The sequence below is a fragment of the Tiliqua scincoides genome, chromosome 1 (genome assembly GCF_035046505.1).
Source record: "Tiliqua scincoides isolate rTilSci1 chromosome 1, rTilSci1.hap2, whole genome shotgun sequence".
NCBI classification, from domain to species: domain Eukaryota; kingdom Metazoa; phylum Chordata; class Lepidosauria; order Squamata; family Scincidae; genus Tiliqua; species Tiliqua scincoides.
The window spans coordinates 278,690,645-278,707,669 of record NC_089821.1 but is presented as its reverse complement, the minus strand read 5'-3'; the positions used below and the strand labels follow the sequence as shown (position 1 = coordinate 278,707,669).

Below are 17,025 nucleotides of genomic sequence, written 5' to 3'. Positions count from 1 at the left end.
TGTCCCCTGGTTCTGGTGTTATGTGAGAGTGTAAAGAGCATCTCTCTATCCACTCTGTCCATCCCCTACATAATTTTGTATGTCTCAATCATGTCCCCCCTCAAGCGCCTCTTTTCTAGGCTGAAGAGACCCAAACGCCGTAGCCTTTCCTCATAAGGAAGGTGCCCCGGCCCCGTAATCATCTTAGTCGCTCTCTCTTGCACCTTTTCCATTTCCACTATGTTTTTTTTTTGAGATGCGGCGACCAGAACTGGACACAATACTCCAGGTGTGGCCTTACCATAGATTTGTACAACGGCATTATAATATTAGCCGTTTTGTTCTCAATACCTTTTCTAATGATCCCAAGCATAGAATTGGCCTTCTTTACTGCTGCCGCACATTAAGTCGACACTTTCATCAACCTATCCACCACCACCCCAAGATCTCTCTCCTGATCTGTCACAGACAGCTCAGAGCCCATCAGCCTATATGCAAAGTTTTGATTTTTTGCCCCAATGTGCATGACTTGACACTTACTGACATTGAAGCGCATCTGCCATTTTGCTGCCCATTCTGCCAGTCTGGAGAGATCCTTCTGGAGCTCCTCACAATCACTTCTGGTCTTCACCACTAAGAAAAGTTTGGTATCGTCTGCAAACTTTGCCACCTCACTGCTCAACCCTGTCTCCAGGTCATTTATGAAGAGATTGAAAAGCACCGGTCCCATGACAGATCCTTGGGGCACACCGCTTTTCACTTCTCTCCATCGTGAAAATTGCCCATTGCCACCCACTCTCTGTTTCCTGGCCTCCAACCAGTTCTCAGTCCAGGAGAGGACCTGCCCTCCAATTCCCTGACTGTGGAGTTTTTTTAGTAGCCTTCGGTGAGGGACCGTGTCGATCACCTTCTGAAAGTCCAGATATATAATGTCCACGGGTTCTCCCACAGCCACATGCCTGTTGATCTTTTCAAAGAATTCTATAAGGTTCGTGAGGCAAGACTTACCCTTACAGAAGCCATGCTGATTCTCCCTCAGCAAGGCCTGTTCGTCTATGTGTTTTGAGATCCTATCTTTGATGAGGCATTCCACCATCTTACCCGGTATAGATGTTAGGCTGACCGGCCTGTAGTTTCCCGGGTCCCCCCTCTTTCCCTTTTTAAAGATAGGCGTGACATTTGTTACCTCCAATCTGGCACCATGGCCGTTTTGAGGGACAAGTTGCATATCTTAGTCAAGAGATCAGCAACTTCATTTTTTAATTCCTTAATAACTCTTGGGTGGATGCCATCAGGGCCTGGTGACTTATTGATCTTTAATTTATCAATGAGGTCTGAAGCATCTTCTCTTTTAACCTCTATCTGACTTAATTCCTTGGTCAGGAGGGGCCGTTCGGGTAGCGGTATCTGGCCGAGGTCTTCTGCCGTGAAGACAGATGCAAAGAACTCATTTAATTTCTCTGCCATCTCTAAGTCTCCTTTTATCTCCCCTTTCCCTCCCTCACCATCCAGAGGGCCAACCGCTTCTCTGGCGGGTTTCCTGCTTCTAACATATTTGAAGAAGCTTTTATTATTCCCCTTAATGTTGCTGGCCATGCGTTCCTCATAGTCTTGCTTGGCCTCCCGTATCACCTTCTTACATTTCTTTTGCCACAGTTTATGTTCCTTTTTATTCTCCTCGTTAGGGCAAGACTTCCATTTACAGAAGGAAGCTTAAGGGCAGAAGGCTAGGCTCCAAGAAAAAGCCTGGCAAATCCGGAGTCATCGGCCTGCCAAAACTGCATGGGCTAATCTTGCACATCCCGAGTCACATTTGTGCCTGCAGAGGACTCTGGGGTCAGAGAGGTACTTAACGAGGTGCTTCAGACCTTGAGGTTCCCAGTTCAAATTCTGCAGCCCCTACCACTAGTCTCTTGAAAACTGTGAGAATCTCCCCACATGCATTCCACCTCTTAAACCAGGGGTCTCCAAACCCCAGCCCGGGGGCCAGATGCGTCCCGCAGCAAGTCTCTTTCCGGCCCACGGCCAATCTCTTGTCCCCTGAAAGCCTCTGGCCTACTCAACTGAACATGACCACAACTGTGCTCTGATTGTGTCTGGAGGGTGTTCTGAGGGCCAGAGAGGATGAATGAATGAGCCCATTCATTCATTTATTCACTCATCTAAGTTCCATTTCTAATTTATCTACTTAAATTTTATATTGAAATTTTTTTCCGGCCCTCCAAACCACGCCCGATATTTGATGCGGCCCTCTGGCCAAAAAGTTTGGAGACCCCTGTCTTAAACCACTTATAGTCATTTCTATTATACATACGCACTCAATATTTAATCCAAAACATGCAGGCACTAAGTGAAACCACGATTGCAAGCATGGGAAACCATAGGGCTCTAGGGAAAATTGCCAGTGTTGATTTTGACCTATGAGCCCTAAATGGCATGGGACTAGGTTTTCTGAAGGACCACCTTTTCCCTTATGAATCTGTGTGCTAAGGCTATCCTAGGAAGTCCTGCTCCTGATACCGCTTCTCTTCAGGACTTGAGGCAGGTTTTGACCAGCAGCAGGTCCTTTTCTGTTGTGGTTCAACATTCCGGGAGTACTTTCCCCAGGGATGTTTGCCAGGCACCTTAACGGACATAATTTCAGATATCAAGTTAAGCTCCTTTTCGCCCCACCAAAACCTTTGACAGGATGTAACTTTGGACAGTCTATTTACTTCTTGCAAGCTGCTGCTTTGTTATGTTTTACATTAATTCATACTACTTTTAGAGTTTGATATAAAGTGCCTCAAACATTTCTTTAAATGGAAAGGCAGGGTAAACATTACAAAAATAAATGTATATGTACTGCTGAAATAGGACCTTTAAAAAAAATCCTTTATGGAGATACAAGAAACAATTTTAAGGACATCTCCCTGCAATGAGAAAATGCATTACTGACCAAAACCTCCTTAATCCAGAAACAATAAAAACTACTTTAAACTGAAATCGCAGTGTAAAAAACAAAGGTGGCCCCAAATGGCTTTGTTTCTCTTTAAAAGAGAGAAGCAGAAATGTAGAAGAACAGTAAGCAAGGCTGTACGTTGGATACATGGAGGCAGCCTTTGTTCAGCAAGGCCGAAATACATTGCAAATATCTTGTGTGGGCTTTTGCATTGAGAAATTCCAAGCTAGCTGCGTTTCAGTTTGAAAATCGATACAGAGGCAGGTGCGGCGGCACCTTCACCTCTCTTGCCCCCTCAGCCTGCTCTCAGCTGAAACAATGTTTTACTTTGGCTTGCACAGTTCTGCCGAGACATGTGGCTCCCAGCTGTGAAGGGTTTGGATACTCTGAGCAGGAGATGGTAGATGAGGGCAGGCTACAAAGCTGAAGGATGCTGGCTTTTTTAACTCAAAAATGATTCCCACCTTAGCTACTTGGAGATGACCTAATAGAAACAAACAGCAACAACAAGAAGAACCCAAACAAGATAATAATGAAGATCTAGCCATTTGCTTGGGACAATTGCTGCAAATGTCTCCAGAAAAGGTCAGGGCAGATCTTAGGATGGCCCAAGTACGGAGCCCTCCCCCTCTGTTACATGGTGACAGAGTGAACAAGATTCTGCAAATCAAAGCAAGCAGGAGAGCCGAGCAGTTTAGGATGCTGGCATGACTAAGAAAGAGCACATGAGCTTGCTCTTCCTGCTGAACAGCCCATTTTTGCTTCCAACTCTATTTCAAGGGCCTGCCTTTAAAATTCTAATACATGGTTTGCAAAGGTTTTAATACGTTGCAAGTTAGCTTGAATGGGGTGTTTGAGTCAGAAGGAGGATGTACAAGGAAATAAATCACACTGATGCAAAAGCAGGACGTTTGGGAGTGCTAAACACACGTCTAAAGTTGCTTGTTCACTCTTGGCTGGGGCGGGAGGGGTCATTACTCAGTAGCAGTACTCTGCTTTGCGTGCTGACAGCCTCAGGGAGGCATCTCCAGTGAGAAGAATTTCAGGTAATAGGGCTGTGAAACTGTCTTTGGCTGTGACCCCGGAGAGTAGCTGCCGTAATCTGTACAAGACATGTCAACAGTCTGACTCAGACAGGATAGCTCCGTATAACGTTATCATTCTTTGGAACAAAGAATTGGGCATTTGGGGTTAAGGGCTTACCTCAGCGTGAGGAAAAGGTGGCTCCGGCAAGTATACCTTTGTCTGCTTATTATGACACAACCTTTACGTTCGGGACCGGTGGGAAAAGAGAGAGAACACAAAAGAGCATTACAAAGGACAACTGCAGTTCAGTGCTGCCACCTGCTGTTCGAATTTTCCAGCCAAGCAGAGAAATTCTGGGGCCACCGATGGGACAAATTCCACCTCCCAACAGTGTCAAGAAACTTCAGTTCAGTGCAAAATGCTGCAATGAGTGGCGACTGGGTACATTCCTCGGAGCGTGCCACCTCTGACGGTGTGCCATCTCCACTGGGCCCAGTTCAAGGCACTGCTCACCAAACCTCTACATGGTTTGGGATCAAGATATTAAAAGAGCCCTTTTTCCTGCACAGTTCTGGCTATCCACTTGGGCCTTCAATGAAAGTCTTGTTTTGTATTCAACCACCAGCAGAAGTGCAAAGTGTGGTTATGTGGGATGGGGCCTCTCAATTGTGCAGCTCCCAGGAAGGGCACGTGGCTCCCACTAGGGTTGATGTTTCAGTATACGGTTAAGATCATTCCATTTTGAAGGGCTTCAAGCCATGTAGGACTTTAGTGGTCATCACAATTTGAATTCTGTTCATATGGAATTTTATTTGAATGAGAGTTAGAAATAAATACAAAAAATTCTGAAATCTTGGTTAGCAGTGGTGGTTAGCAGAATGCTACCTAATGCCAACTGTGCAGCTACAAAAGAAAAAAGAAAAAAGCAGCCACTTGCCACACTCCTTGTGTGGATTCTTCAACTGCAGAAGCACAGTCCTTTACTCAACAATGCCGATAAATGCTAGTTTGATGAACATATGTGAATTGTACCCAAATGTGCACAGGGTGGAATGATGATAATCGTGACACTCATGACTGAGAATTCAGGATCAGTGCTACAGCCCTTTTTTCCTGTGTTGGACGTGCCCAGTCAGACAGAGCCTTGAAACATTTCCCCACCCAGCATGGCACATCGATACCTACCATTCAGCAAAGATCTGTGAAAATTCAAGAGAGCTGTTCGCAACAGGAGAGATGAAGTAGAAGGGGACATTGGAGAGTCCCGCAGAGTCAATATACTGGTACAGACACTCCAGAAGGTCATAGATCACTCCAGAGGGGTAACAGGGGACCAAGACATTTCCTCCGTTTCGAACAGTCATTGCTGAACAAAAATAAAATAAAATATGTGTTATAAGGGGTGCAAGGCGGGGGAAAGAATCATTGAAAGATGGTGTCAATGAGGGAATCAAAAGAATCAGACAGAATATCTTCCTTCTGTGGTGAGGCTACAGTGTTTGGGGCTTTTTAGTTTGGTGGAAGATTTAGGACAGAGAAAAGTAGGTACTTCTTCACATGGCACATACTGCTAATTAGTTTGTGGAATTCATTGCCACAAGGTGTGTACACGACCATTAGCTTAGGTGGCTTAATAAGGGGGTTGGTCATGTTCACAAAGGACAGGTTAGTCAATGGCTACTTGTCATTGGGACTCTTGTGCCACCTCCAGATCCAACAACAGTCTGCCTCTGAATACCAACTGCACAGGAGGGAGAGAATTATGCCTTTCTCACCAGCTTCTGGATTTCCCGGGGCATCTGATTGGCCATTATGAGAAGAAAATGCTGGACTAGATTGACCTTTGGTTTGAATCAGCAGGGCGTTTCTTATGCTCTTGGCGACTTCATCAAATCTAGGCTACTTAAGGTCAAATAAAGGGATGCTTGAGTGGATTACTGTCAGGTCTGCTGTGAGATCTAGTGCTGGTTTGTAGAAAGCACACCAGCTTACTCTCTGGTAAGTGTAGCCAGCCACCAGGATTCCTGGGACAATATAGATTAGCTGTAGCAAGAAACTGTAACTCTAGCAAGATGAGTCAGGGAATTAAATTTGCCCTGTTTGCTCTCTGTCGTCAAGCCAGGTTGCAAACTTCAGTGTTTCTCAAGTTGGTAGTGTGCTTTGCTCTTGAGTAGTCCCCTAGCGCCATCTGCTGCCCATTAATAATTACTGTTTGGAATTTGATCAAACTTTTCTTTGCCTCCATCCAGCTAAGTGTAGGTGTTTTCCATCGGCCTGCTTGTGCTGTTTCTACCCTCCCTTCCTCCATTTTGCTTAATTCTTTATGTTTTGGATTTTTAATAAGCCAAGTATCTTTTGACTCTTGCTTGCCTAGTCCATATTCACAGGTAATGTGGTGGGTGTTCATGTCTCATCACCCTCAAATGCTACTGTGATCCCGATTTTACAAAAGAACCACTGGGAGCAAACCTGGGAGCATTCCCCCAGATAACCCCCTTTTGCTGGTCTCTTTAGCCTGGGATGGTGGTAACAGATCCCATTAAGCTACTGATACAGTGGAAAGCAGAGAGCAGGAAGATGTATGTAAGTGCTAACCATTAGGTGCTACTCCCCTTGGTCTGCCTGCCTTCTCCCAGCATCCCCCCTGATAGACACAGGGCACAATCCTAACCTGGTCTACTCAGATGTAAGCCCTATTTTGTTCAATGGGGCTTACTCTCAGGGAAGTGTGGTTAGGATTGCAGCCACAGACTAAGATCCATCGAGTCTGTCATTTGCTGCAAAGAATCTCACAAGCAGGACATGATGGAGAAAGCCATTCCTGTATGGTTGGTCTCCAATTGGACAGCATCCCTGTTCCTGGAGGTTCTATTTCAAGGATGGTGTTTAATACACATCCCGAGTTCCTCCAGGAATTTCTCAAAAGCAATTTATGCCTATGGTTATTCACAACAGCTGGTGAATGTGAATTTCATAGGCAAATTATACATTGGGTGAAAAAGTGCTGTTTTTCTACCTCCTGCCAATCTCTTACTGGATAACTAGATACCTTCATGTTCTGGTATGAAGAAAGGCAAATGATTCAGTTCTTTCTATTCAATCTTTCCACACTACTCAGTAGAAATCTTCAGTATGTTCAGCTAGTACCCCTACCCAATCTCTGCTATTCCCTTCTTCTAATACACGTGGTTTGCACTCTTAATGTGCAAATTTCACCCCTGCAGATGCTGTTTTACCATTCTGATCCCTGCCTTTAGTTTTCAGTTTCATTGTGATATCCTTTGATAATTATTTAAATGTACTATAATTTGATATATTATTGTTCTGTTGGCTGCTATGATCATAATAATTACAGGGAACAGGCTCACAAAGGCTGCAAATGAATGCACAAGTGAATGAATAAGTCCATTTTTTTTCAGCTACATCCCCTCCTAGGGTCTGATGCCTTCTGTCATAGGTAAGATACTCCATTTCCTTCATAGCTTTAAGACTGCAATCCTAAACATGAGCAGAGACTAAAATTTTCTTATGAGAACTTTCTACCCTGATTTCTTAGGAAGGGGCAGGGGAGAAAAGAAGGGGCAAAACCTCAATTCTTCTTCTACATTGCAAATGAGAAAGTTTTGCTATTTGTATCCCAGCATTTTACTGTCTTCTTTTGCAATTCCTTCCTTATAATTACTGATGCTGCATTTGCCCTCTTTCCCCAGCTGCCCCGGCACATGGCATTGGTGTTTTCAGCAAGTTTCCTACTCTGACCCCAGGATCCTGGGAAGCACTTGGTTTGATTTATTAAGTGTACAGCAACCCCCAGAGATACTTTATTAGGTGTATAGCAGTTTCCTATTCCATATGGCACTTGCCCGTTCTAACTATGGCTCTCTCCAAGGCTTTGGTTGAAGGGCCAGACATGATCATTTCATCCAAAAACAAGGTCTGTGTTCCCGGAGGCTCATGGTTCAGTTCTCGCCAAGAAGACTACATGGTGCTCACCAGCAACAATAACTTCAAAGATAACAATTCAACCTATGCCATCAGCTTATTTTATTTATTAACTTGACACCAACATTTCTACCCCACCCTTCTATTAAAACTTTGCTTACTACCAATTTTCCTCCAGGCTTAATTCAAGGGCTGGCTTTGAAGTCATAATTATTCAAGACCAGAAAAGTTCAAGAATTAACAACAACAACAACAATAATACCAATGCCTTTTATTTCTTTTGCCCCAATTCATCTGCTCAAGAACACCACTTTGGAGTGCAGTCTGCAGGTCCCTGCCCCATCAGAAGTATCACGGCCAGATACTTGTGAGTAGGTCTCCTGTGGTTGACCAGAAGAGGTACATCTGGCCCACTGCCTGCTTTAGGCAGGCAATGAAAATAATCCTACTTCAGTGGACTTTTTTTTGAGAATTGTGCCATTAACAAGGACAAAAGATAATGACACTGTTGCTGCTTTGATCTGCTGCTTTACTATTATGAGTTTTGTTTCTATTCAAGTGTTTCTGTATTCATGGTATGTACTGTAAGGCACACACTGAAGACTTCTGCAGAAAGGAAGGATATATACCAGTATTTTTATTCTAGTCAAAATAATTAATTCAAGGGGCCCTATCCCTGTGCCCCATGCAGCCTTTCCCACATTTCCTCTCTGTTCTGGTGATCGTGTATTCTGTTATTTTCCACCAGTCTCTACTTGGGTCTTTGTTTAGTTCAACTTGTCAAAGTTAGTGCCTGAACTGGACATGAACCTGAAAAACTGACTCTAACTAGAACTTTGTTTTTCCAGGGTTCAACACCCTGGCTTTAAATATGAGACTACCATTGGGCAATAATTAACCAGACTATTGACTAACATGGTTTTTGTGGATATATTTTTGTACTGGTCAAAAAAGTTGCTGACAGTGAAAAAGCACAAGAAGTGCTAGGACTCCAGTTGTAATTTGCTGTTCTCCCTAACCCCAGATGTACATGGACTGGTTATGATCAGCTGACTGTTGTAGCAGAAAATGTGCTATGTTCATGCACGCAGGAAAGACCATCATTACAAATGATACCATATGACAGTGTCATACTCATGCAAGAATTCTTTTAACACATGAAACAGTCCCTATTTCCTCTCCTAAGCATTTGGTGTACATGTAGAAGAAGAACTGCTGGCTCCTACACATGCGTGGGATGTCTTAATTTTTCCTGTACAGCAGGACTTCTTATAATGTAATTACACTCTGTTCCTGGAGAGGGCAGCAGTACTCCAGCAAGTGAAAGGAATTTGAACTGAAAGAAGCAAAAAAACAAACTGTTCAATTGTTAAGGCAAAGAAGAAATAGAGATGGGACTATGGGAACTTCCGCATGTTGGCTTCCAAGCAACAGTAGAGCCAAACATATAAGTTAAACAGGAAGCATCTCAGCAGAGGAATAGAGTTGCAAATCTATACATTTTGGCATCCAGGCAAAATGTGGAGGCAGGGCTAGGTGGGCCAGGATGAGGAGGCTGTGGAAAAACGCTTGATTCGACTAAGGTGTGCAGCTCCCGCATGCTTCATCCCCAAGCCACCAATGATCACAACACAATCCAGGCTGCAACTCTTACACAACAAGAAAGCGAAAATAGCTGCAATAGCCAGAAGCTGGGCAGATTACAAAGGATTAGGTCTGTGGCTGAGAGCAATTCATAAGTAGTTTTCACTAGACCCAGAAGGCTGCTCAGTAGAGGCAGCTGGTGGGCCACCATGAGATACAGGTAGCTGGACTATATGGGCTCTTGGCCTGATCCAGCAAGGCTCTTCTTATGTAAAGAGGAAGGGAATAAGAATGAAAGGAGAAGGAATTGGCCTTAATGGTTTATTATAGTATCATGGAGTAAAGCATAAGGCGCTTTTGACTATGCCACCACCAAAAGAGGCGAGGGGGACGGCTGCTAGAAATAGGATCTTCTCAGTGGTGGCTCCTGATTTGTGAAATTCCCTCCTCCTGGAATTAAGAATGGTTCCCTCTTTGGAGACCTTTCAACAAGGCCTCAAGACCTTCTTATTCAGGAGGGCTTTTGATTGACATTTTGGGCTGGCGTTTTTAATGAGTTGCGATTTTAATAGTTTTGTGTGATCCTGGAATCTGATCTGTTTTAATCATTTTTGTCTTTAATGTTTTTAATATTGTTTTAATTATCCATTTTTATTCTATAAGCCACTTTGAGTGTTTGAGCATGGGAGAAAGGCAGGATATTAATTCTTCAAATAAATAAAGGGCCAGGAAGGGGGCGCATGCTGTTAGATCAGAGGACTCTCCTCCCCCTGCTGGACTCTCAGTTCTGTAATAATAAAGCAATCAAATTCAGGGTTGGCAGGTCCTCTAGCACTGAGAGCCCTAACAGTGCTGCAAGGCTCTTGTTACTAGGTGACTGGAGTCCTGACCAGGAAATTTCCATGTAGGGGCTAGGAATACACCACAGTTTTCTTGCTGGTCTCAGTTTGCTTTATTCTACAGTCTGTAACCTGATTTTGAAAACATTTGACGAACAGTGTTATATAATCTGATTAATAGTTAGTTGGCAACCTTCAGTCTCGAAAGACTATGGGATCACACTCTGAATGGTTGTTCTGGAACAGCGTCTAGTGTGGCTGAAAAGGCCGATTCGGGAGTGACAATCCCTTCCACACTGGGAGCAAGTGTAGTCTGTCCCTGGGCTGTCTCCATGGCTATGGGCCTTCCTTCTTTGCCTCAGTTGGCCAAGTGTCTCTTCAAACTGGAAGAGGTCATGCTGCACAGCCTGCCTCCAAGCGGGACGCTCAGAGGCCAAGGTTTCCCATCTGTTGAGGTCCATTCCTAAGGCCTTCAGATCCCTACATAAGAACATAAGAACAGCCCCACTGGATCAGGCCATAGGCCCATCTAGTCCAGCTTCCTGTATTTCACAGCGGCCCACCAAATGCCCCAGGGAGCACACCAGATAACAAGAGACCTCGTCCTGGTGCTCTCCCCTACATCTGGCATTCTGACTTAACCCATTCCTAAAATCAGGAGGTTGCGCATACACATCATGGCTTGTACCCCATAATGGATTTTTCCTCCAGAAACTCGTCCAATCCACTTTTAAAGGTGTCTAGGCTAGACGCCAGCACCACATCCTGTGGCAAGGAGTTCCACAGACTGACCACGCGCTGAGTAAAGAAATATTTTCTTTTGTCTGTCCTAACCCGCCCAACACTCAATTTTAGTGGATGTCCCCTGGTTCTGGTATTATGTGAGAGTGTAAAGAGCATCTCCCTATCCACTCTGTCCATCCCCTGCATAATTTTGTATGTCTCAATCACGTCCCCCCTCAAGCGTCTCTTTTCTAGGCTGAAGAGGCCCAAACGCCGTAGCCTTTCCTCATAAGGAAGGTGCCCCAGCCCCGTAATCAGCTTAGTCGCTCTCTTTTGCACCTTTTCCATTTCCACTATGTCTTTTTTGAGATGCGGCGACCAGAACTGGACACAATACTCCAGGTGTGGCCTTACCATCGATTTGTACAACGGCATTATAATATTAGCCATTTTGTTCTCAATACCCTTCCTAATGATCCCAAGCATAGAATTGGCCTTCTTCACTGCCGCCGCACATTGGGTCGACACTTTCATCGACCTGTCCACCACCACCCCAAGATCTCTCTCCTGATCTGTCACAGACAGCTCAGAACCCATCAGCCTATATCTAAAGTTTTGATTTTTTGCCCCAATGTGCATGACTTGACACTTACTGACATTGAAGCGCATCTGCCATTTTGCTGCCCATTCTGCCAGTCTGGAGAGATCCTTCTGGAGCTCCTCACAATCACTTCTGGTCTTTACCACTCGGAAAAGTTTGGTGTCGTCTGCAAACTTAGCCACTTCACTGCTCGACCCTGTCTCCAGGTCATTTATGAAGAGGTTGAAAAGCACCGGTTCCAGGACAGATCCTTGGGGCACACCGCTTTTCACCTCTCTCCATTGTGAAAATTGCCCATTGACACCCACTCTCTGCTTCCTGGCCTCCAACCAGTTCTCAATCCACGAGAGGACCTGTCCTCTAATTCCCTGACTGTGGAGTTTTTTCAGTAGCCTTTGGTGAGGGACCGTGTCAAATGCCTTCTGAAAGTCCAGATATATAATGTCCACGGGTTCTCCCACATCCACATGCCTGTTGACCTTTTCAAAGAATTCTATAAGGTTTGTGAGGCAAGACTTACCCTTACAGAAGCCATGCTGACTCTCCCTCAGCAAGGCCTGTTCGTCTATGTGTTTTGAGATCCTATCTTTGATGAGGCATTCCACCATCTTACCCGGTATGGATGTTAGGCTGACCGGCCTATAGTTTCCCGGGTCCCCCCTCTTTCCCTTTTTAAAAATAGGCGTGACATTTGCTATCCTCCAATCTTCTGGCACCATGGCCGTTTTGAGGGACAAGTTGCATACCTTAGTCAAGAGATCTGCAACTTCATTCTTCAATTCCTTAATAACCCTTGGGTGTATGCCATCAGGGCCCGGTGACTTATTGATCTTTAATTTATCAATGAGGTCTGAAACATCTTCTCTTTTAACCTCTATCTGACTTAACTCCTCGGTCAGGAGGGGCCGTTCGGGCAGCGGTATCTGCCCAAGGTCTTCTGCCGTGAAGACAGATGCAAAGAACTCATTTAATTTCTCTGCCATCTCTAAGTCTCCTTTTATCTCCCCTTTCCCTCCCTCACCATCCAGAGGGCCAACCGCTTCTCTGGCGGGTTTCCTGCTTCTAACATATTTGAAGAAGCTTTTATTATTCCCCTTAATGTTGCTGGCCATGCGTTCCTCATAGTCTCGCTTGGCCTCCCCTATCACCTTCTTACATTTCTTTTGCCACAGTTTATGTTCCTTTTTATTCTCTTCATTAGGGCAAGACTTCCATTTACGGAAGGAAGCTTCCTTGCCCTTCACAGCCTCTCTAACTTGGCTGGTTAGCCATGCGGGCACTCTCCTGGATTTAGTGGAACCCTTCTTTCTTTGCGGTATACACCTCTGCTGGGCCTCTATTACTGTTGTTTTAAGCAGCCTCCATGCACTCTGGAGAGACTGGACTCTTTTTACCCTCCCTTTCAACCTCCTTCTAACCAGCCTCCTCATTTGAGGGAAGTCCGCCCGTTGGAAGTCAAGGGTTTTTGTTAGAGATTTGCCTGGTATTCTTCCCCCAACGTGCACATCAAAACGGATCGCAGCATGATCACTGTTCCCCAATGGCTCAGTAACGTTTACATCTCTAACCAGGTCCTGCGTACCGCACAAAATTAAATCCAGAGTCACCTGTCCTCTGGTGGGCTCTTTGACTAGCTGCTCTAAGCCACAGTCATTTAGCACGTCAAGAAATCCGGTTTCCTTATCCCTCTTGCAGATACCCTTGTAGCACAGCTGTGGTCTACCTGTAGGGCTCTTTCCCTGCATGAGTTATCCATAGAGGAGATACCTGGGGATCCGGCCATCATCCATTCTCATGACATGACCAAGCCAACGCAGGCGTCTCTGTTTCAGCAGTGCATACATGCTAAGGATTCCAGCTCATTCCAGGACTGTGTTGTTTGGAACTTTGTCCTGCCAGGTGATGCCGAGGATGTGCCAGAGGCAGTGCAAGTGGAAAGTGTTTCCTCTCCTGTTGTGAGTGAAGAGTCCATGACTCGCTGGACGAAGAGTCCATGACTCAGGACGCAAGCTCTGTAGACCTGGGTCTTGGTATGTTCCGTCAGCTTCTTGTTGGACCAGACTCTCTTTGTGAGTCTGGAAAACGTGGTAGCTGCTTTGCCGATGCATTTGTTTAGCTCAGTATCGAGAGAAAGAGTGTCGGAGATCATTGAGCCAAGGTACACAAAGTAATGGACAACCTCCAGTTCATGTGCAGAGATTGTAATGCAGGGAGGTGAGTCCATATCCTGAACCATGACCTGTGTTTTCTTCAGGCTGATTGTCAGCCTGGAGATCTTTGGCAGAGTGGGTAGTGACAGCTGCATCGTCGGCAAAGAGGAAGTCACGCAGACATTTCAGCTGGACTTTGGTCTTTGCTCTCAGTCTGGAGAGGTTGAAGAGCTTTCCATCTGATCTGGTCTGGAGATAGATGCCTTCTGTTGCAATCCCAAAGGCCTGCTTCAGCAGGACAGTGAAGAAAATCCCAAACAAGGTTGGTGCAAGAACACAGCCCTGCTTCACTTCGCTTTGGATGTCAAAGGGGTCTGATGTGGAGCCATCACAGTGCCCTTCATGTCCTTGTGGAAAGACCTGCTGATGCTGAGGAGCCTGGGTGGACATCCAATCTTGGGGAGAATCTTGAAGAGGCTGTTCCTGCTGACCAGGTTGAAAGCCTTCGTGAGATCTATGATGGCTATAAAGAGTGGCTGTCGTCATTCCCCACATTTCTCCTGCAGCTGTCTAAGGGCGAATATCAGTGGCGGACCTGTTGGCTCAGAATCCACAATGCGATTCTGGATAGACGCTCTCTGCAAGTACCTGGAGCCTCTTTAGTGCAACTCGGGCAAACAGCTTTCCTACAATGCTAAGGAGAGAGATGCTGCAGTAGTTATTGCAGTCACCTGTCGCCTTTGTTCTTGTACAGCGTGATGATGTTTGCATCCCTCATGTCCTGAGGTACTCCACCTTCTCTCCAGCAGAGGCAGAGGATTTCATGCAGCTCAGTGGCGATGATCTCTTTGCAGCACTTTAGGACCTCAGCAGGGATGCTGTCTTTCCTAGATGCCTTGCCAGAGGCGAGGGAGTCCAGGGCCACGTGAAGTTCTTCTAGAGTTGGTTCACTGTCAAGCTCCTCCAACACAGGCAGGCACTCGATGTTGTTCAGCGCTTCTTTGGTAGCTACATTTTCTCTGAAATACAGCTCAGAGTAGTGCTGCACCCAGCGTTCCATCTGCTGCGCCTGGTCCTGGATGACCGCGCCTGTGGCAGACTTCAGAGGGACAATTGTCTTCTGTGTTGGATAGTGCCTGCTTGATACCATCATACATCCCCTTGATGTTGCCTGTGTCAGCTGCTATCTGTATCTCGGAACAGAGCTGGAGCCAGTAGTCGTTAGCACATCTCCTGGCAATCTGCTGGACATTGCAGCGAGCAGCTCGGAGGACCTGCAGGTTGCGCTCACTGGGAAAGGCCTTGTATGCTGCTTGAGCTCTCCTCTTTTCCTCAATGACTGGTGTCAACTCCTCAGAGTGGGTTTCAAACCAGTCTGCCATCTTGTTGGTCTTCTTGCCGAATATAATAATAATAATAATAATAATAATAATAATAATAATAATAATACAGGTATTTCTATACCGCCTTTCTTGGTCCTCAGATTTCTCCTTAGACTTTATTCAAGGTGGTTTACATTGGCAGGCAAATTAAATCCCATAGGGATTTTTACAATTTGAAAGAAAGTTCTATCTTTCAAGAAACCACAACATTCAGATGTTTCTTTCAGATCTGGTTTCACATTCTGGCCTCCATCCTCCCACGCTCAGAGCAGATGGAATAGCTTGGCTTAGCTTGTCAGCTGCTTCAAGGTCGCACGGTGCTGGTGAACTCGAACCGGCGACCTTCGGATGTTATCTTCAGGCAAATGGAGGCTCAACCCTCTAGACCAGACCTCCTGCCCTCTTGAATATGGACCTCCTGCCCTCTTGAATATGGACCTCTTGAATATGGACAAGGTGGTGTTGTAAACAGCATTCTTGAAATGTTCCCATGTGTTGGATGCATTTGCTTTATTCTACAGTCTGTAACCTGATTTTGAAAACATTTGACGAACAGCGTTATATAACCTGATTAATAAACTATTTAAATTCCTCCAGAGAGCGAGTATCATCTTCAAACAAGTTGGGAAATGATGTCGATCACACCTGCAGCGTCATATAGCTCAAGAATTATCAGCTTTTTTCAATGGTGAAAATTAATTTGCTTGTTAATTCTAAATTTGTAAGAGCGGCTGTTTCTGTACCTATCTTTAAAACACAGGAGCCAAATAAAGATTAAGTGGGCTGCACTGATTTTCCAGACACAATTCAAAGGAACTGGAGCTCAGTTTAATGTCTCTACAAAGGCCACAAGAACCAGAGGAGAATTACTGCATGTAAATGGTCAGAGTTCCAAGTAAAAACAATTACTTAAATAAAAGCCATGATTTAAATTTAAGAAATCCAACTTGGCCTTGGGAATGCTGCATGATAAAGCTGTTAGAAGAAAAATAAAAATTAAACACACACACACAAGCCTGATAAATACAACACATGGGTCATGATCCAAAATGGATATAAAGATGCATAAGGCCACTGAAATTAATGCCCTCAAAAGAGGTTCAACTCTGTATTGGATAGTAAACACTGTTTCTAAGGGAAAGAAGTGTTCACAAAGAAATATAGATTCTGTGAGGGCAGAAAACTAAGGAATGAAGGGACGTGGTGCCCCCAAGCCAGAGCCATCATTAGAGGCAACAGCACCTGGGGCAGTGATGTCAAGACATCACTTATGGGTTCCACTTCCTAGGATGAGGTGCTGGTGGTAGCGGCAACCCCACAATCCCGCTGCCCCCCTCTGTTCCTTCTCCTCTGGAATCTCAATGAGAGCCTCCAAAGGAAAAGGAACATGGCCAGCAGCCAAATTGTGGGGTCAACAAAACAGTTGGAGCCCCACAATGTGTTCCCCCGGCGTAGCACCCAGGGCAGGTGCCCCTGAGGCCCTGTCCTTGCTATGCCTCTGCTCCAAGCACATGCTCAGGTTAGAGATTTGTTTTAGTTTCAGTTAAGATTTGTTCTCAGAATTGAGCTCAGAGTCCTTCCATACAAATAGCCTGATGTACCTTCTGTGAGCATGAGTTACAGCACCATCCTAACGGCCAGGAACGTGGTCATTACAGCAGCAGACTTCCCATGATGATAATTCCTTCCTTCCCTACTGACTTCACAAACACTCAACAGCTGCAAGCACAGTGCCAGGCAAGAGGTGAGGTTCAACCCCTCTTCTGAGTCTGGAAGGAGGAGTGGTGGAGAAGTATCTTCTGCATGCAGAGTCAGAGGTGAGACCCTGTCCCTATCTCAAGCATGCAGGAGTACCTTG

General features: G+C 45.3%; 1 protein-coding gene across 1 annotated transcript in view; it reads right to left on the bottom strand.

Moving 5' to 3' along the window:
- Positions 1-17,025, bottom strand: part of INTS9 (integrator complex subunit 9) — a 77,282-nt gene that overhangs the window by 27,075 nt on the left and 33,182 nt on the right. Inside the window, exons 10-11 of the mRNA XM_066611959.1 lie at positions 5,132-5,312; positions 4,124-4,184 (exon numbers count right to left, since the gene is read on the bottom strand). Of these exons, the coding sequence (XP_066468056.1) occupies positions 4,124-4,184; positions 5,132-5,312 (242 nt within the window). The remainder of the gene's footprint in view (positions 1-4,123; positions 4,185-5,131; positions 5,313-17,025) is intronic.